The following is a 21,659-nucleotide window of genomic DNA, read 5'->3' as shown; positions in this document are numbered from 1 at the left end:
ATATTTTGACATTTTCCCTATATTAATTTATAAAATGGTTATGTGAGTTACTTTTACTGTAGAATTTTTTACAACTTATTCAAGCTATGTGTACAACTAATCCAAGCATCTCTTTTTACTCTTGCCACGTTACCTACAATGCCACATTCCTCCTTTGCCACGTTTCCACTGCCTTTACACCTTTCTCTACTTTACATCTTCATCACTGAAGTTTGTTCTTTTCATCCCATGCTTTCTTCAGTGTGAATCTTCTAATCTAAACTTTGTGAACTCCATTAAAGGTGAGTTTAGCTTTATACTCGGTTCCTCTTTTTTTTGTGCTCCATAAATTTTCTTATGCTTATTCACTCTTCTGAGTTTTGTATTGAAGCTGGGTTTTAGATTTATGCTTGATTGCACTTTAGGCTTTTGATTTTAGGCTCCATGGTTTTAAATTTCATTTCTTGCTTATGGGTTCCTTAGTGCACACCAAGTGTTTGTTTAAATGTCTCAAAGAAGGTTTTCAATATTGTGTGCTTAATTACTATATTACTTCATCATTGTTACTTATATTGTGTTCATTTAAACTGTTGATACTCCATGAGTTTAAGGACTGACAAATATATCTAAGCGTTCAATGGCGTCAACAGGATCGTTCGACCTAGAACAGCAGGATTAAAAGTTGTTCAAGAATATATATAATAATTTGTGTTATATACACTCACTATGAAATAATTGGTGAATAACACAGATAACTCTTGTATAAAAGTATGTTTATCTTTTGTTGTGTGGAATAAATCATATATTCATTGTGAAAAATGTATAGATCCAATATAAATTACACCAACAATACTGTAGAGAATGTTCGTGGCATGCCCTTTAGTTATACTCTTATTTTTGTGAAGTTTGAGCAGATGTAAAGGTTTACTTATAATAATGTTTAGTTTTTTATTGTCTTTAGTAAAGCATATACATAATGTGAAATAATGAGTAGATCCAACATAAATTACGCCTTAGTATACTTGGGTGTCACAGCCATGCCAACCATACTAAATACAGTAAAATAACCCTAACTACACAAGGTACATCTTTTATCTTATATGTGAGATGGTGATTGAGGTAAAAATCAACTAACTGAAAAACAAGTGGAAGAATTACTAACCAACCAAAAGTTCTTGCGAAATCAGACCCAGTTCCCAAGGGTATTAACTACAAATTCATAGGAGATTAGATGCCTCCCGTTGATTAATAATATTCGGAAAATTAGAACGTGGGGATAAAATGATTTCTGTGCGATCACTTACACCAAGGGATGTTGTACGGGGGACCTTTGAATCATGTTTAGAAACTGGTTTTCCACCCAGAAGAATCCATTAACAACCTGACATTCAAGGGCCTTAGTGTGTAAGTATACTTCAGAGTAAAACCACTAAATTTTTAACTGTCGACAAAATGCAATTCTTAGCTGGTTGTTTATTCGATTATGTGTAGCCTCATCTGTTTATTCTCAGTTACAAATTTAGTGTATCTCACCTTTATCGACACTCATGCTAATCGCATGCTTTTTTTTCTAACAGTTAAGTTGTCAGCTTTTGGTTGTGGCTCATCACGTGTCCGTTTGTTGTAAGAGTGCTCAATAGCTTGGCGTTTGAAGGTAAACACGGTTTCTCCAAAATTTGTCTATTGTTGTGCTTGGTTTTATAAATTGTCATTTATACTTTATTCGTCTTTGCTGTCATTACATATCTACAATTAGTTTGTTGTCCATTGGACATGCCACCTAGAAAAAAAACTCGCCGCCAGTCTACTGTTCCACCAGACTCATCACCAGGCTCATTACTGACGTTGAATAACAATCATTTTTATCAGTCGTCAGCACATGTTAGTTATCGCGCTACTCTACTTCGTAACTCATCTGCAAATAGATCATCATACTTAGATATTGATGACTGTGATAGAATCTGTGAGTTTTGCGGCGCTTACTTTTGGTATGACGAGCGCTTAGTTTCAGCCTCGGTCAGCCAACGTTCTGTGTATACATAATGTTGCAAAGAAGGTCGTGTGACACTTCCATAGCCTGAACGACCTCATGCTACTATTGTCCAGCTCTATGAGCAACTTGACTTTCTTACAAACATTAGGGCATATAATTCTATGTTTTCTATGACCTCTTTTGGTGCCATAGTAGATGATACTGTTAATGATGGTTCGGGACCTTATGTTTTTAAGATTGAGGGTCAGGTTCATCACTGGCTAGGTACTTTATGCCCACCACCAAATGAGCGACCGCGTTTCCTTCAAATGTATATATACGACACAGAGAACGAAGTTTCCAACAGACTACACGCTTTTACTTCTGATAGACAATCACGGCTGGAACCTAAAATTGTAGCCTTTCTTCTTAAAACATTAGAAACGTATAATAAGTTAGTTAGACTTTCTGTACGGCAAGAGACGTGTGTTCTTCTACCGATGTACCACACTTTAACGTTTGTCTTTATGGCTCCAAAAATGCTATGTCTCCGGACTGTATTGGTGCAATTGTGTCTGATGGTGATCCGACATGTTGTCGCTTTGACATTATTATTCGACAAAGAGACGGTGGCCCACAACGTATAAATAAACTCCATCAGTCGTACATGCCATTACAATATCCATTACTCTTCATTCATGGTGAAAGTGGTTGGTCACCTGACCTCCGTCTACGTGATAGAAACCAATCACAAAACAAAAAGATGACCATGAACATGTATTACAGTTATCTGCTACATGATCGGTCAAACGTATATAGTCTACTTTTAAGGGGAGGTCGGCTTTTACAACAATATATTGTTGATGTAGGATCGCGTGCTGACCCAAACGAGTCAATCAGAAGAGGTCTTATCCGTTTCAGATGCGGAAAATAAGAACGGACTTGAAAAACAGCTTGATTCGCTTAAATTTGCCTTGTATTAATGATTTCATAGCTATACAGTTAATCGGCACTTCGGCAGCAGTTCGGTACCGGAAAACAAGATCGTTACAATGATTTTGCTCGAAGGAACTATATATAGGGTCGTTGATTCCGCTCGAAAGACTTCAGAACAGGTTGGAGCGGAATTAGAATCTCGTGATTCCGCTCGAAAGTGTCTAAAGTCATTTCAAGCAGAATTAACCTTCTGGAGCGAAATCAGCATTTACAAACATATGACTTGACATTTTCTCGTACAACGTGCCCTGATCTAACAATACTAATACAAGACTCGATACAAGACGAAGTCGACAGATGTTTGCACCAACAAACTCCCCCTCAGATGTTGACGAGTCTGACTGTGTCGAGTCTTTGCAACTTCAGTCTTTATCGGACTTCGGGCTTCCAAAAACTTTCTCAAACTCTTTGTTCCATTCTACTTCTCTTGGTTAGATCTCTTGATTCTTTAAATTCATCAGCATCTGCACTTTCAGGATCAGAACCTTGCTCTTTGTCAATCCGACTCCCCCTCAACTTGTGCTGGGATCGTAGTCTAGCTATCTTCATGAACAAACATTGCTACCAGGTTCACCTGCAGATTCTCTACCCAAAACATAAGATTCATAAAAATAAGATATTAACAAATTTTAAAATTGTATGCACCAACACTGACTCCCCTACTTTCAATATACATTCAGAATAACTGTGGTCATTCTTAAAATCATTTTTTTTACAATAAATTTCTTTTCTTAGAAAAACTTTTCAATCAAATTCACCCAAACCTGTTCATCATGTTCAGCACTTGGAATTTTGATAATCAGCTATTCAATATCACTTGTCTAAAATCTTTTTGAATTTTTCAGAAATTTTATGCTAAAACACACTGAAAATCTTTTTGGAATTTTGTTTTAATAACAGAAATGCAGAAAAGAAATATTTACAAACAATAATTTTGTGAGTTTGTGTAAGAGGATCATATCAGTTTCTGAGACAAATCACCAACACCGTTAAGCTTTAAACATTTTAAGTTTTAAACGATTCACTTAGATTGTCAGTATACTGATCCACTTAAATTTTCACACAAAATTCAACTGTTTCGAGATACGAGATTAATGTCTTAAGCACTTAAACTTATTCGCGTGTCCCACCTCAAAATATACTCCCGTATCCAGATCCCAATATTCAGTCTTACAGGTGAGTATACCTAGATGATATCTGTAAGGGGTTAGGTGCGAAACCGTGAGAGCTCAGGTCAGAACTTCCGTTCAGCAAAGAGATGACGGCTTCGACTTTTGGTTGGTCCCCTTTAGATGATCTTTTTACAACAGCATAGATCAGCAATTTTATTGTCTCATCATTTATGCTGAGGGCAGCGCTATTTTTCAAGCAAGCGTAAAGTATTCTCCGAGGACTAGGCCATTGCTTCCGCATTATCAGAAGTCCCAGGATAATACCCCAGATATCACTAAGCATAAAGACCTAGTATCTCAGAAAGAGGGGTCCTTCAAACAAGATTTCGGGGGTTACCCATATATCTGAGAGATGTTACCCACGAATTAAGCAAGTTTGAAATTTAGGTTTATATCTCGTCACAATCTATTAAATGTGCAAAAACCTACTGACACATCATCAGTGAGACCGTTTATCACTATTTAACTTTCCAATTCTTTAGCATGCCGTGATCGTCCACTGATGTACTATCATTTCCTCTTTTATACAACAAAACTCATTTTTGATTTTATCATGTTTTTGTCTCTTTTTTTTTAATTTTCTAATGTTTTTGGATTTCCTGTGAAATTTTTACTCCCCCTAAAATGCAAACACATTTAAAGGAAAATTTGAAAACAAACTGTACAAATAAATTGACAACTGATATCAAATTACTTCAAATCGCCATCCACTCGGCATAAACAATCAGAAATCCCCCTCATAACAAACTATTTTCCCATTGTGATTTCAAAACACTTAAGTTTGTTTTAATCAAATGGTTTTTCCAGAAAATTAGTTTTGTTGAATTTCAAACCACTTGTAGGTTAGGGGATAAACTCATCATTTGTTCTCCAAAATACCACGTGTAAGTATGGTCCAATCAAATTCAACTTAATGACCTTGATTAACCACTTGTCAATGAAAACCTCTTTCAACCACTTACAGGTTCACTCACCAACCATAATCACTTGTAAATCAAAATATAACAATTTAAAGATATCACCTGTAGATTTACCAAACAAACATTTCAAGAATGATGCTGATTCCTGCTCCACTCTTACCAACCTGGGAGCTCCGGCAAGTCAGGTGTTTAATCAAACATAATGTCCACCCAAGCCTGACCAGCCTTGGGTGATCTTGGAACACATCTATCCCACCAACATTTTGATTTGTAAAATTCTTTAGCACCCTTTACCTTCCTGTCAACCATCTTACCGAAAATATGTTTGACTTTCCCATTGAAAGCCTTCTCAACATCAAATTCTCCCTTATCAGCGAAGAATTGATTTGAGATCTCTACCTTTCCCACTTTCGACATCAGATTTTCCTTTGACAATTTAGGAAAATTCTCATCGTTCACTTCTGGAACAGAACTCACAATCTTTTTCTCAACCAATGACTCCTCTGATTTTATGGAATCAGATTCATTGTCAGAACAACTATTTGTTTTAACCACCCACTTTTGTTTACTCAAATCACCTCTTCTTTTGTAAAACCTTTTTGAACTTTCTCCTTCCTTAGAAGTAGAATTTTCAAACTTTTTAACATTTTTCACAGATTGTTCTTTCTTATCAACACAAGTCTTTCTCAAAACAGAGTTAGAAGAAACTCCCTATTTTTTGTAGTTGGTCTTGGGGCAATTCCAAGCTATATGTCCAACTTCCTGGCATTTGAAACAGGTTCTTCTGTCAACTCTTTGAGCAAACTTTCTCACATTCTTCTTCACTTCAGCAAGAAACTCTTGATTCGACTGCTTCTAGAATGGTTTCTTCTGTTCATCCTCTGAACTTCCTCCTGAAACAAATTTTGTTTTTGGTTTATAAGTTTTCTGATTTTTATAATTTTCTGATGAAATAAAACCAAGACCTTTCTTTTTGAGATTACCATTATGGTTTTATTTCTTTTGGAAATTATAACCACAACCGTAACCCATTTTCTTGTTTACTTTTTGTTTAATCCTTGAAGTGTAAGATTTAGGTTTTGCAGAAAGATTTAAATATTTTATTTCAGAAATATTAATTTCTGTTAATTTGAAAACCTGTTTGATCATTTCAGTTTTTACACTTCTTATTGGAAATTCCTCATCAGAATATAATTTGTCTGAATCATTCAATGTATATGCTACTTTGATTGATCCGTCATTCAAATTAGATTTTGATAACAAGAATTCTTTATTGTAAACCCTTTTAACCGGTGAACTCGAACTCTTCTCAGACGAACTCGAACTATTTCACTTATACTCTGAATTTGACTCTTCATCCATATCCAACACCTGATCAACAACTTTCTTAACTAACTCTGACTCATGATCAGTGTCAGACGCTGTGAATGTGACATCAATATTGTCTGGTAATTCATCAGTGATTTCAGACTTTAATTTGATGTTTAGAGCCTTGTCTACCCGTTCCTCATTAGCGTTTCCTGGGGGAATAACTCTCAAAGATAGGAGGCGGACATCTGTTATACTTGACACTTGGTTTCTTACCAGTATCAGCATCTTTAGTCTTTTCCTTCTTGAAAGCCTCAAGACCTACAACAGTAGTATAAACACGATCAATCAGATAATCGCAAGTACTGTAACTCAACAGTAATCGTTTAATTCTTTCACTCTCGATCTTTTCAATTTCTAGCTCCTTCTTCAGTTTAGCACAATCTTCAATATAATCATTGATGACGCTTTGCTTTGTTATCAAAGTTGCACTCATTTTGTCATTCGCTTTTTCAATTTCTGAGTTTGTCTTTTTCAGACTATCAACTGTCCTGTTCAGCACATCATACGACTCCTTCACATACTTCACATCAAATAGTAAATCTTCCTTTATTTTCTCTAACTCAGCAATCTTTTTATCTTTTTCTTCACAGACTTTGCAAGATTCTGAAAATTTCTCACAAGGCTTAGTGACTTCAACCACTTTTTCAACTATCTTTTCAACTTCAACAGTCTTTTCAACTTCAACAAGTTTCTCGACTTCAACGATTTTCCTCACCACTTTCTCTACTTCGACAATCTTTTCTATTTTGACAACTCTTTCAACTTCAACTATTTCTCGACTTCAACGATTTTCTCCACCACTTTCTCTACTTCGACAATCTTTTTCAATTGCATTCTCAGTTATTACTTCAAAGTTTGTTTCTCTAGCTTCTATCTTCGCCTTTTCATCAGCGAGTAACTTTACTGCTTCTAGCTCTCTCTTCAAACGAGCAATCTTCTTCTGATTCAGCATCTCAACTTTATCTGCATAGAAAAAATTAAAGCTGTCAGGATCAATACTTTTTCTACATTTGTTAAGATATTCTTCCTCATCATCAGTATCAACATCACTTCCTAGATCCGGAAATATTGGAATCCTTTTCTGACAATCTTCATTTTCACCCAAAATTTTGGTAACAAGAGCCATATCAGGTCTAGTCACACCAGGTATGTAATTGTCCCAGCTAAATCCCTCTGCAACAAACTCATCACCTTGATCTATTATACCATAATAAGCTTTCTTGTTTGCTTCTTCGATCATTTTCCCATGAGCAGTTTTCTGATCCTTTTGTTGAGGTTGTTGATCGATCTGATGAAATATTAATTTATGATAATAATTGCTCTTATCTTGACTCCCAGTTGATTCTTGGTTTTTACACTCTCGTTTAAAGTGACCTTTTCCTTTACATCGGAAACAGGTAACCTTTGACTTGTCAAAACCCAGTGGAGAGGTAGCCATTCCTCGAAACTCATCTCTGCCAGTAATTTGTTGAAACTTTTCAGCTCTTCTACACGCACTAGCCAAACTCCACTTCACATCCATCAACTCAAGTTCCTCTGCATCAATTTGGTCATAATCTTCTTTTGTAAGCATCGGATTTCCAATTCTTCCTGCAATCAAGCTTTCATACGACTCTAACATGGCAACAAGAGACGCCATGTGTTGCTTAGCCACTTCAGGAGAAAGATGTTAACCATTTTGAATGTTCAAGGTCACATTGCATTGCAGATTTGTAGAATTTTGCTTCTGAGGGCTTGGTGTGTTGCTGTTTGGATCAAAGCTTGAGAATGATGAAGTATATCCACCACTTTGAGTTGTAGTGCTAGCATTTGGACTAGATGACCCATCAGCACTAAAAGCAGTACTAGTCTTTGGACTCTGGCTGGGGGTAGCCTCAAACTTGTTTCCTCGATAATACAGACTGACATCTTGTTTGGCGTTTGGATTTGTCATGATAGCTGTCTTTTGAATATCCAGTTCCTGTTCTTCAATCTTCTGAATAAATTGTGCCAAATTCATACTCTCGGACTTTCTCATGAGTTTCACAACCATCAAATAAGTTCCCCGCTTATGCTGTGGTAACGCCTCAGCTAATTTATCGACCCACTCATCATCCTCTTTCTGAATGTCTAATCTTCCCATTTCCAGAACCAGATGACAGTATCTATCAATGGTCTGCTTTGTTGTTTCATGATCAAACGCAGTAAACATGTCAAACGATTTCTTCAATAATGCGTTTTTGTTTTTGATCATATCAGCACTCCCTCTGAATTTCTGAATCAAAGCCTCCCAAATTGATCTAGATGTACCATTATTTGAAGCAAGACAAATATATCTTCTTTAACTGCTTGCTGAAGAATGCTGATCATCATTTTCTCACTTGTGTATTTCAACTTGTCAGCTTCTGTAAAATCATTAAAACCCTTTTCAAGCCCACGTTCATTCTTTGGTCTCTCATAATCTTTTAGCAATGAACACCATGCATCGAATCTGTAAGCTTGAACCCAGTTCTCAAATCGGTTTTTCCAACCCTGAAAATCCTCAATGTACATCAGCTTCGGTGGTTTCTGATGAGTACCCATCTCATTCTCACTGTATATTGTTTCAGCAGCGGTAACTGGTGCAACGGGTGTAGCAAATGCATTGTAGAATTCCTCGGCCATGATTTGATAACACGTTTGTCAAAAACAGTCAAGTTTAAGCGAAGTAACAGTTGGAGCGGAATTACAATGAAACTTGGAGCGGAATCACCGTCTTCTTGTTTCAAGCGGAATTACAATTTCACGTTTGGAGCGAAATCTCAACTAACACTTTGAAGCAAAATCACATCTATGGTTTGGAGCGGAATCACATTTATGGTTTGAAGCGGAATACCAAACTTAACACTTTGGAGCGAAATCACATCTATGGTTTGGAGCGGAATCACATTTATGGTTTGAAGCGGAATACCAAACTTAACACTTTGGAGTGAAACCAACAGGCTTTTGAAGCAGAATCAATTGAATCTCAAGCGGAATAATACACCCTCGAGCGGAATCAGAATGTGTATTCTTGAGCGGAATCACTTCTCGAGTCTATTTTTGCCATTTTTAATTTGAATTTTGCTCTGATTCTTTCAAGGCTTTGTTAATAGGTAGTTTTATACAATATGTGGAAAATTTAGCTGATTTTGACCATTCAAACTTGTTCAGATTCAAAAAGAAGGTGTAGAAGTCAGAAAATGAGGTTGTTTTGGCAAGAACTCCTCGTCCTGAGCTCTGATACCACTTGTAGGATCGCGTGCTGACCCAAACGAGTCAATCAGAAGAAGTCTTATCTGTTTCAGATGCGGAAAATAAGAAATGGACTTGAAAAACAGCTTTATTCACTTAAATTTGCCTTGTATTAATGATTTCACAGCTATACAGTCAATCGGCACTTCGGCAGCAGTTCGGTACCGGAAAACAAGATCGTTACAATGATTTCGCTCGAAGGAACTATATATAGGGTCGTTGATTCCGCTCGAAAGACATCAGAACAGGTTGGAGCGGAATTAGAATCTCGTGATTCCGCTCGAAAGTGTCTAAAGTCATTTCGAGCGGAATTAACCTTCTCGAGCGAAATCAGCATTTACAAACATATGACTTGACATTTTCTTGTACAACGTGCCCTGATATAACAATACTAATACAAGACTCGATACAAGACGAAGTCGACAGATGTATGCACCAACAGTTGATGCCTATGTATGTATTGAGGAAAGCCACCTTGATTACTATAGAATGAATCAAAATGTCTTTCGTACTGAATTCCTTCAAGGTGTACATGACGCGGTTCAACGTGGTGATACTGAAGGACGTGATATTGGCAAACGAATTGTGTTGCCTTCATCTTTCATATGTGGTCCTCGGTACATGTATAAACATTACCAAGATGCTTTGGCTATATGCCGAGCGCATGGGAATCCACAATATTTCATTACTTTTACATGTAATGTGAGATGGCCAGAGATTGAAAGATATATGGCAAGGTTTCCATCCTTGAAGGCCCAAGATCGACCAGACATCATCGCAAGAGTATTCCAACTAAAGGTTAAATCAATCATGAATTTTTTGAAGACCAATAAACCATTTGATGATGTTGCTGTAGGTAGTCTTCTAATCATTACCTCTTCGCGCAATATTTTTGTAAACGTCATCAATATAAAACATGTCCCGTAGGTTATATTGATATGACTTGCTTCTTAACTCCACTGCAGATTTATACACGATCGAGTTCCAAAAGAGGGGCCTTCCTCATTGTCACTTGCTTTTGTGGGTTACTCAGCCGTATAGAATAAAAGACGCATCAGACGTTGACAACTATATATCTGCTGAGATACCAAACCCTATCCTAGAACCTCAACTGTATAAGATTGTCACGGATCTCATGATTCATGGGCCGTGCGGTATAGTTAAACCAGATGCGCCATGCATGTCCTCTGGTTCTTGCTCTAAGAACTATCCAAAAGAATATCAGGAAGTAACATCATTCGACGACAGTGGATATGTTCATTGCAGAAGACAATCAACTAGATTCACTGTAACAAAGAATGGCATGAAAATAGATAACGGGTACGTTGTACCATACAATTGTGTCTTATCTATGCATTATATGGCTCACATCAATGTTGAATACTGTGGTTGGAGTACGCTCCTCAAATACTTGTTCAAGTACATATCAAAGGGAGCTGATCGTATCCGTTACACGATTAAAAAATCACCTTCCCTTACTGAGGACACACATACTGCTGATTCCCCTCATGTAGATGAAATTCAAAACTTTCTTGACGCGAGGTTCATATGTCCTCATGAGGCCTCCTGGAGAATACTTAATTTCCTAATACATGACAGAAATCCTCCCGTGCAAATCCTTGCTGTTCATCTAGAAAACATGCAACACATCACGTTTAAAGATAATGATCAGCTAGACAACATAGCAGCAAACACATTCTATAGACGCACTACTTTGAAAGAATAGTTGAGAAACAATGAGAAAGACAGCAGCGGGCGACATCTACGCTACTTTGATTATCTCATGGAATACAGGTGGGATCCATCAGGCAAATGTTGGATGTGTAGAGTGTCAAATAAGACACCTGCGATAGGACGACTCATATACATACATCCAAGTTGTGGAGAGACGTTTTTTTTGTGGATGTTGCTAGGTCATCAAAGAGGTTGTCGTTCCTATGCCTGTATACGAACAGTACATGGTGAACTTTGCCCAACATTTCGTAGTGCATGTGAAAAACTAGGATTACTAGGAGACGACAGAGAGTGGTCATATACATTTGACGAAGCTAAAGGTTGGGCCACTGCTTCAGAGTTACGTTCATTGTTCACGCAAATGCTATTGTATTGTGAGATCTCAAACGCGGTAGAGCTATGGAACCAGCAATGGCGTAAGATGGCAGACGATGGGCAACGGAATCATGACATAGCCAACGACGATGACCCGAGACAATATGTATTATACGAACTTGAATTATTACTTCGTTCAGGAGCCTCTCCTTCATCTCTTTCTGAATTCGGACTACCTATACCAAAGTCTGATTTGCTTCAGCACTTGAATAACAAATTACTTATGGAAGAAAAGAATTACTTGCATCTGAACATGAATCTTCTCGAGCATGTCTTAATTCTCGACAAAGAATGATTTATGAACATGTCATATCGTCTGTTTCCTCCGGAAAGCAAGTCTTGGCTTTTGTTTACGGACATGGTGGAACTAGCAAAACATTCTTATGGACGACGATCATTTCAGCGTTACGTTCCCAAGGAAGTATTGTCCTAGCAGTTGCAGCCTCTGGCATAGCATCACTACTCTTACCCTCTGGTCGAACAGCTCATTCTCGGTTTAAAATCCCGTTAGATATGACAGATGACTCAATTTGCTATATAAAAAAGAACACTCATCTTGCCCAACTACTAAGTGAAACATCACTTATTATTTGGGATGAAGCACCAATGAATGATTGAAAATGCTTTGAATCATTAGACAGGTCTCTCAAGGACTTACTTAATAACTCTGTAGAGCCTTTTGGAGGAAAGTCAGTGTTACTAGGTGGAGACTTCAGACAGACACTCCCGATAATCCCAAAATCTTCAAAGGCAATGATCTTAGCTTCTTCTCTACCAAGATCATATCTATGGAAGGATTTCACCATCTACAAACTGACTGAAAACATGCGTCTTCAAAGACCAAATCTTAGTCTACAAGACAAAAACTTGATCACCGCTTTTCGTCTTGGCTGGTAGTTGTAGGTGACGGTATGTTAGGAACACCGGATACAAATGAACCAATAAACACACGGAAACTACAAATACCATCAAAATACCTAATACCTTTTACGAAAGATGCACTGACAAATCTTATTCATTTTATATATGACACTAACACTTTAGAAAACCCATCAGCTGCAACACTATCTACAAAGGCAATTGTGTGTCCCAAAAATGATACAGTAGACGAAATCAACTCAGTGGTTATTAACATGACCCCTGGAACAACCACAACCTACATTAGTAATGATTCAATTACTCCTCATGCTGGTGATCATGGCGATACTGAAACGCTATATCCAATTGAATACTTAAACCTTCTAAACTTTAATGGGTTGCCCCCACATTCCCTTGAATTAAAAGTCAACGCACCTGTCATCCTACTTCGAAATCTAAACCCAACTGACGGCCTTTGTAATGGCACAAGACTAATAATTACACAATTGTTGCCAAGAATTATTGAAGCGCACATAATCACAGGCAAATTTATCGGTCGTCGTGTGTACATACCTAGAATTGCTTTGACTTACAAAGATAACGAATTACCATTTGTATTCAAAAGAAAACAATTTCCACTAAGGCTATGCTATGCTATGACGATAAACAAAAGCCAAGGGCAATCACTAGACAAAATAGGAATATACCTACCACAACCGGTATTCAGTCACGGTCAATTGTACGTAGCACTATTTAGAGCAACTACACCCAATGCACTAAAAATTCTTATTGTCCCACAAGAAGGCAATGACTCAAACACAACTAATAACATTGTATACTCTGACTTCCTAGCTGAAATAAGTAATGTATAGAGACACAACACATTATACACAGATTCTAAAGCCATTTGTTCCAATAGTGTACACAGATAAAAGACAATTTTTTTACTTTTCCAGTTCAATAATGTGTATACTTATAGCATTTACATTGTTACATGATATATATTATATTTACATACTGATAATGATCATCAACCTACAGCAAACTGACGGTACACACAAAACAGTCATCTACATTCACACAACAATGTCTTCCAAGCGTCTGTCTGATATGAAAGAACATGACAAACCAGAACCAATTGAAATACGGGTTGTGAAAACATGGATACCGGTGGGCAAAAAACAAGAGCCATCAGCTAAAAGCCAAACTAAAAGCCAAAGTCAGGAGCTCTGTTACCTGTTCGTTGACAAACACGTAAGCTTGCTTTTTTATGCATAACTAAATTAACCTGTCGTATGCTCTAAGTAACATCATGTTTGATTAATTGTAGGGTGACGCTATTTAGGCAATAGCAGACCAAAAGGAACAAGCATACTTTGACTCAATCATCAAAGTTCAGTCATGCTACAGGGTCAACAATTACATAGTAGTTGAGCCAAGAAAGTATATGCCAACCGTACAGCACAACGCATCCCTCAGAATTGGAAAAAGAGCAAGATTTGTTCCCTTATCCGACACCAACATACCGACCCAGTACTTTAACTTCGCTAATTACGAGGAAATCAAAAGTCGATCAGAGTCAATGAAGTTACTTACAGGTATACACATCTAAATTTTAGATACAGACTTGATAATATATGAAGTCTAAAGTATGTGTCAACTTTTAGACTTCATAGGTCGAGTCAAAAAGCACTGGCCGAGTACCACAAGAACAAACAAAAGGCTACGAAAGATTGACATGGAAGATGACAGGTTAAATGACATATAACCTTTATAACATCTTTTCCATAAAGCTAAGTAATAATACTTTTAATTTGCAACAGAGAAAATCCAATTCAGATCACTTTATGGCCAGAAAAATGCGACCTCATCGGGAATGAGACAATACCTGGCGATATTCTGGCAATCACATCAACCTTAGTCACTGACTTCCAAGGTTAGTTCTTGAAATAACATTAAATAAATTCACATGATTTTGTGGTTCGTTTACTATTACACTATATGGTTACACAACCTCAAATACTTGAAAGAAGATTCAATTTTTGTGTTAAAAAGAACTTAACACAATATCCAATTTCATGTCCACAACTGGTACTCCATAATAATTACGGCTTTAACATTGACTGAAACATAAATAAATATGATCAAACCTAAGATGTTATCCTATTAAACTTCTAAAGTACTTATGTTCCAAAAAATTTATCTGTATCAGGTTCTAAACAGTTGGAATCAACAAATGCAACAACCATTGTTGTCAATCCAACATTCCCAGAGATACAACATCATGTCGACAGGTATTCCATTCTACCAATTGTAGGCATATCAATACCAAGACAAACACTACTTTATCGTCTGTTAATGTTAATTTTAGGCTGAAAGCATCACTAGCAGGAAAGACAATACAACCCATAGAGAACACAGTGACAGTCCAAGAGCTTAAAAACATATCAGCAAACAAAACTGTCAACGTCTCTCTCCCAACACTTACATCTCTTAAATTCTTAAATACAACCCCCATTCAATCTAACTTCATATAGCTTTTTTACAGGTGCCACAGTCCCGCTTCACCTGTCATGCACAGATAAAAGAGATCTATGCATCCCGTAAATGGTACTATGTCCAGTGCTCTTTGTGTACAAAGAAGTTGTACCAAGAAAAAAGTGATTCAATCCACTTTGTATGTGAGGATGATAACAACCCACAACCAAAGTACATGTAAGACAAATATACAATCCTTAATATTCCTAATAACAAAATATCATGGATTAACATTCAACCCTTGACTTAACAGGTACTGTGTAAACGCATCGATCATTGATGCAACTCGTTCACTGATGTGGTATTCTTCAACAACGTCATGACTGACATGTTGGGTACTACCTGCGAAGAGATGATAATCAAGCAAGGATACACGGATCCCAAGATACTTCCACACCCGATCATTGAGAAAATTGGTAATCACATGACATTTAACCTGACCGTAAAGGACAAATCAATTGTTGTCAACAAGGCAACTAATGCTACAATGGCGACACAACACCAACTGATCCTCATACGATCACTACACCACCAAAGGCCCTCATGTTACCCCCACCAAACCCCAAGACCACTACGACTAAAAGGGCACTCCAGCATTCACCAGGTAACTTTACATCCAAAACTAACATTAACACTCATCAGGTAGGTATAAGTACAGTTCAAAATAGCTAACACATGTAAATTTTACAGACACAGGTTGTTGTGAAAAACAAGCCAAATACTAGAAGCCTAATCTGCTATGCGGCAAGTATCCTTTTTGGGAAGGTCTAACCTTTTGTACAACGCTTGCCAATGCAGAAAAAAAAAGTTACGTTTTGTATGCAATAAAAAAAAAACCCCAGTTTTAAGGCTAGGTGAAATCCATTTTGGGTAGCACTTCTACGGTTCAGACCTTTTGTACAACACCTGCCAATGCTAGAAAGAAGTAGTATTGAAGAAACACAACTTAAAGTGCAGGTCCCTTTTGGTCAGAAATTCTTCAAGTTAAACCTTTTGTACAACACCTGCTACTACCAGAAGGAAGGCCATACCTGCGACTACAAGAAAGAAGCAACGTTTTGTGTGTCATAGATCACAGTTTGTTTAAATATGCAATGTGATATGTCCATCAATGATAAATATGCCTAAAATATGTAATAAGACGTAGCAGCCTACACTTTTTTGTACTACCTGAACTATGTATTTAACTTTATCTTCAATGATATAAAATTAGACCTTTAAAAATTCAGCACTAAAATACCACCGCAACGCGCGGGTCGACCAATCTCGTTTATAAAATAAAGCACGCCACTAATTGAATTTAAATGAAAAAGTTACATAAATTCCTAATAAATTAAAAAAAAAAACAACTTAATAGATCCTAAAAAGTTAAAAAAACAACTTAATAAATCCTAATAAAATAAAAAAAAAACTTCATTATAAATTCTAAAAAAATTACAAAGTACGATAAATTTTTAAATGGGGAACCCAACGAAATTCTGGGTTCCCACCGTGCATGTACTCGATTTTGGCGATCTCAATTCAATCGTCGTAGCTTAGGTCGACCGCATGGATACGATCGAAGCATGCTTTAAACCGATCCAGGTGCGGTTTTAGCTCCGGTCACTTATGTTGACACGCGTTCAAGTTGTGACGCGCGTTTCCAACATGTTGTTGGTATTCCTGAAACGCTCATGTCCAGTAGGCGGTTTGACCACGGCGTAGCGTTCGTCGTGCGTCAACGATTGACGTCACTAGCGCTAGCTCCTCCTCCTCAGTCCAGTTAACCATTTTCGGTTTTTGGGTTGGTTTTGGATGAAAATTTGTGTTTGAAGAAAGTAGGTGTAGAAAAATTGGGGGTTTGGGGTGAGTATTTATAGGTACAAATTAGTAAAAATTTAAAAAAAAATGATTTACATAGCGGTTAACGCCATGGCCAACAGTTAGCCCAAACGGCTATGGTTAACAGTCATATTTTGCTAACCAGTCCCAGCCATCCACATCATCTAGCCAACACTCCCTACGCCAGGCTTCATAGCCACACTAGAGGGGCAACGCCGCAACCCTGGCTGGCCCGGTGTGTCTAAAGCGTGTTGGGTTGGTTCCCACGCCCCAAACCCAAGCCCACACCCCACGGTCTAAGGGAGGCGTGAATAAGGTGGGCCCACACTTTTAATAATCCATATTGGTTTTTACTTTTTTATAGGGAATGGTAAATAAGTAATTTCAGATGGGCTTAACAGAGAAAACTAACCTTCATCTGCTCCAGGGACTATCCGAGTAACAAACTATCAAATCAACGGAACAACCGGTGTAATTTCTAAATGTTAAAAAATATAAGTATAATTTTACAAAACCAACATGCGTCTTACTCTAATGAAAAAAAGGGCAAATTGGATAATGAATGGTTGGCCTTTTATAGGAGACGACGAGCAAATACAAAAGTCAAAATGTCAACCTTTTGACCTAGCTCCACAGATAGATATTTCTTTCTTGAATCCAATCAATCATATTCTCTCCGATTTTTGGGATCAGATCTCAACATCGATAGGCACAACCATGTAACAATTTTCTATCCGCATATATATATATCAATATTGTTTGCATAATTTTAGGTTTTCTTCTTATCATTTTCCGATCCCCTTTTCAGATTCACGCCGATTCATCTTAACCCTGTTGCAGATTCATCTCAAACAGGTAATTCTTTCTTCGCTAATCTGTTCGTTGTAATTTCATATTCTACGGAAAGGAAATCTTGAAGTATGGTTAAAATGTTTGACGAATACGAAAACGATGATCTTGAAAGATTAAATAATTGGTATGACGGGTATTGGGATAGTAGGTATAAAGATGTGAAAGAGAATGATTGGGTTAAAAGATTTGAATGTTTTTTATGTAAGAAAGATGAAAAGTTGGATGAGTTGGAAAACTGGTATGAAAGCTTAATTGACAATTTAAAAAGGTACAAGATAAGAATGTCAAATGATGAACAGATATCAAAATTTGCAGACGCGTTACCTGCAGAGTGGAATGAATTTTTGATTAATCTGAAAAAGGATTCTAGATTTTCGAAATTTTATCCAAAAGAATTTATCAGAGAGCTGAAAACACACAAGTATGAAAATGACAAGAAAAAGAAGGATTTGATAAATGAAACAGAAAAGAACTTAGAAAAAATAAGTTTGGATGTGATGGTTGAAATGAGAAGAAGAGTATATATGTGTCTTGCAGCAAAATATGTTATGAAATATGATATTAGGAGGGGTTGTTATATTGACGAAAATATGAATCCTCTTGATTTTGTTAAAATTTTTTATGCAGGTACATACAAGATAGACACAGAGGTAATTTCAAGGAATGAAGAATCCGAGAAAATTGAAACTTCAAGATCTGAACTTGTGTGCTCAAAATGTGATAAATCTAGAGCAGACAATGTCAAACTCCTGAAAGATGTGGAGAGTTTGACATTGGAAAACAAAAATTTAAAAGAAAATGAAAAAGAACTTCAAAATAAAATAAAAATTTTAGAAAAAGAAGATGTTTTTTGGCTAAAATTAGAAAAAAAAATTTTAAAAGAAAAAGAAACAGAATTTCAAAGTCAAATAAAAGTTTTAGAAAATGAAAAATCTGTTTTAGATAAAAATAAAATTGAAAATGAAAAAGCAATAAATTCTCATCTTGAGAAAATCACTCAACTTGAAAATGAAGTTGAGAATGCTAAAAATAAAATTGGTGAGTTAGAAAAGAAATTGAAAGGTTTTGTGGCCTCGTCAGTATTACTAGATCATTTATGTCCAAAACCGATCAATGAAATTCCAATAAGTGACAATGTCACAAATTATGACAAAGTCATAATTGAAGATTGTGATGATAAATCTGATGATGAAGATGAGAAAAAGAATTTTTTTTTGAAATTAAAAGAAAAATTTCAAGAAACAGTTTTACAATCTACTGAAAGAGGTGAATGCTCAAAGCAAAAACCTTTTAAGAAGAATGTAGAACAAAAACAAAATGTTAAAAAATCGAAAAATTTTCAAAACAACAATAAAAGATCATCAGTTCAATCATCCAATCATTATAAAAAACTACAAAAAGTTAAAAATCAAAACTCACAAAAAGTTGGTAATAAGTGGTGCAGGTTTGACCACAGTGCTCAAAAGTCAAATCAAGCTTACAGGAGAAGTAAGGATTATTACAAGGCCAATCAATGCCATGATCTGAGTGTTTGGTTTAAAAGTGGTGAATGGTACGATAACACGGTGTGCTACAAATGTGGTTTTCAAGGACACATTGATGTTAACTGCCAGAGTAAGAGTTTTGAAACAAGAAGATGCTATGAATGTCAAATCAAAGGTCATATTGCCAGAGATTGCCCAATGAGATCAAAGAGAAGATCGAGGGCTGAATCTCATAAAATGGTGAAGAACTCAGTCAAAATTGAAGAAAAGCCCAAAGAACAGAAAGTGAAAGAATAGAAAGTGAAATTATCACAAGGGCAGAAAGATAGACTGAGAAAGAAAAGAAAGAAAGCGAGGGAGTATCTTGAAAAGATTTTGTCCTCGGGTACAACTAGTGATTCAGATAAAAGTTCTGATGAATCGATTTGCTCAACAGAAAATGGTAAGTCAAGCAAAACGAATTCATCAGATACAAATCTGAGGACAAAAGAGAAGATAAAGAAAGAAAAATTGACTAATCAAACTGATAAAAAATCAAAGAAAGTTAATTTTTCAGATAAAGTCTTTATCAAAGTTTTTGCGTATAAAAGAAATGGTGAAAAGATGTTCACATCACACGTTGATGAATTTGGCAAACCTAAATCTAGTAAGGATTGGGTTCCAATAAAGGATGGCAATGAATTTGTTTCTTCAGAAACAAAAAAGCCACGTTTTGGCGATGAATCTGACTCGTCAAAGTCAGAAGAGCCATGTTCGGGCGATGAATCTGATTCATCAAAGTTAGAGGAGCAATCTGTTGAGGTAAAAGGTGATGATTCCGTGTCAACAATGGATGATGCAAACTTTCCATCATTGTCAAACGAAAATTCAAAACAAAAAATTGGCAAACCCAAGGACCGTCAGGCTTGGGTGGATCTTTTTAAATAAAAATCCTGACTTGTCGGAGCTCCCAAGTTGGTAATCGTGGAGCAGGAATCGGCATCTTTCTCAAAAATCTCAACATTGTCATATTTCAGCTTACAAGTGGTATTGGTTGATAAGTGAACATACAAGTGGTTGTTCCTACAAGTGGTTAATCAAGGTCATTAAGTTGAACTTGATTTAACTTTCTTACAAGTGGTTGAAAAACAATGTGATGAAACCCCTAACCTACAAGTGGTTTGTGAATTTCAACAAAACTTATTTTCCGGAAAAACCATTTTGATTAAAACAAACTTAAGTGTTTTGAAATCATAATGGGAAAATAGTTTGTTGTTAGGGAGAGTTCTGATTGTTTACGCCAAGTGGATGGCGAATTGAAGCTAATCTCATCAGTTAGTCACTTTCTTTGTACAGTTTGTTTTCAAATTTTCCCAGAAAATCAAAATTTGAAACATAATTTTGATTTTAGGGGGAGTAAATTTTTTTTTAGAAATTTCTAAAATTTGAAAAATCCAAAAACATGATAAAAATCTCAAAAGCCAAAAACATTGAAAAATCAAATTTGAGTTTTGTTGTGAAAAAAAAGGAAATGATAGTACATCAGTGGATTATCACAGCACGCTAAAGAATTGGAAAGTCAAACGTGATAAACGATCTCACTGACGATATGCAGTAGGTTTTTATACATTTAGTAGATTGTCTTCGAGATATAAACCTAAAATATCAAACTTGCTTATCTCATGGGGAACATCTCTCGGATATATGGGTAACCCCCGAAATCTTGTTTGAAGGGCTTTCTATTTCTGACATACTAGGTCTTTGTGCGTGATGATATCTGGGGTATTATACCTGGACTTCTGATTTTGTGGAAGCAATAGCCTAGTCCTCGTATAATGCTCTGCACTGCTTTAATCTTAAAGCTTGCCATCAGCATAAAAAATGATGAAACATTGAAAAATGCTAATCATGTGTTGTTGAAGAAAAGATCCCCAAACGGGACACACTTAAAGACGAGCCATCATCTCTTTGTCTGAACGGAAGTTCTAACCTGAGCTCTCATGGTTTCGCATTTACCCGTTTACAGATATCATTAGTGTACACTCACCTGTAAGACTGAATATAGGAGTCTGGATACGGGAGTATATTCTGAGGTGGTACACGCGAATAAGTTTAAGTCTTTAAAACACTAATCCCGTATCTCGAAACAGTTGAACTTTGTGTGAAAATTTAATCTGGATCAGTATACTGACAATCTAAGTAAATTGTTTAGAACTTAAAATGTTTAAAGCTTAACGGTGTTAGTGATTTGTCTCATAAACTGATATGATCCTCTTATACAAACTCACAAAAATATTATCTGTAAATATTTCTATACTGTTTTTTCATTAAAAACAAAATCCAAAAAGAATGTGTT

General features: G+C 36.4%; 1 protein-coding gene and 1 long non-coding RNA gene across 2 annotated transcripts; one reads left to right on the top strand and one right to left on the bottom strand.

Annotated features, from left to right (window-relative positions):
* Positions 1–144: 144 nt before the first annotated feature.
* LOC110928896 (replication protein A 70 kDa DNA-binding subunit C) lies at positions 145–16,381 on the top strand. The gene is made up of 11 exons (XM_022171949.2): positions 145–281; positions 1,557–1,633; positions 13,671–13,883; positions 13,960–14,227; positions 14,297–14,381; positions 14,453–14,565; positions 14,842–14,923; positions 15,001–15,097; positions 15,178–15,344; positions 15,421–15,771; positions 15,858–16,381. The coding sequence occupies exons 4-10, from the start codon at positions 14,077–14,079 to the stop codon at positions 15,488–15,490; spliced, it is 765 nt and encodes a 254-aa protein (XP_022027641.1). The 5' UTR covers positions 145–281; positions 1,557–1,633; positions 13,671–13,883; positions 13,960–14,076; the 3' UTR covers positions 15,491–15,771; positions 15,858–16,381.
* LOC110928897 lies at positions 388–1,362 on the bottom strand. The gene is made up of 3 exons (XR_002586728.2): positions 1,284–1,362; positions 1,142–1,188; positions 388–640 (listed from the first exon to the last, which is right to left on the bottom strand). It is a non-coding gene; the product is annotated as an uncharacterized LOC110928897 (long non-coding RNA).
* Positions 16,382–21,659: the final 5,278 nt, after the last annotated feature.

This window comes from Helianthus annuus, chromosome 3 (genome assembly GCF_002127325.2).
Source record: "Helianthus annuus cultivar XRQ/B chromosome 3, HanXRQr2.0-SUNRISE, whole genome shotgun sequence".
Lineage (NCBI taxonomy): Eukaryota > Viridiplantae > Streptophyta > Magnoliopsida > Asterales > Asteraceae > Helianthus > Helianthus annuus.
Note: the sequence above shows the minus strand (reverse complement) of the source record. Positions and strands in the feature narration are given on the sequence as shown.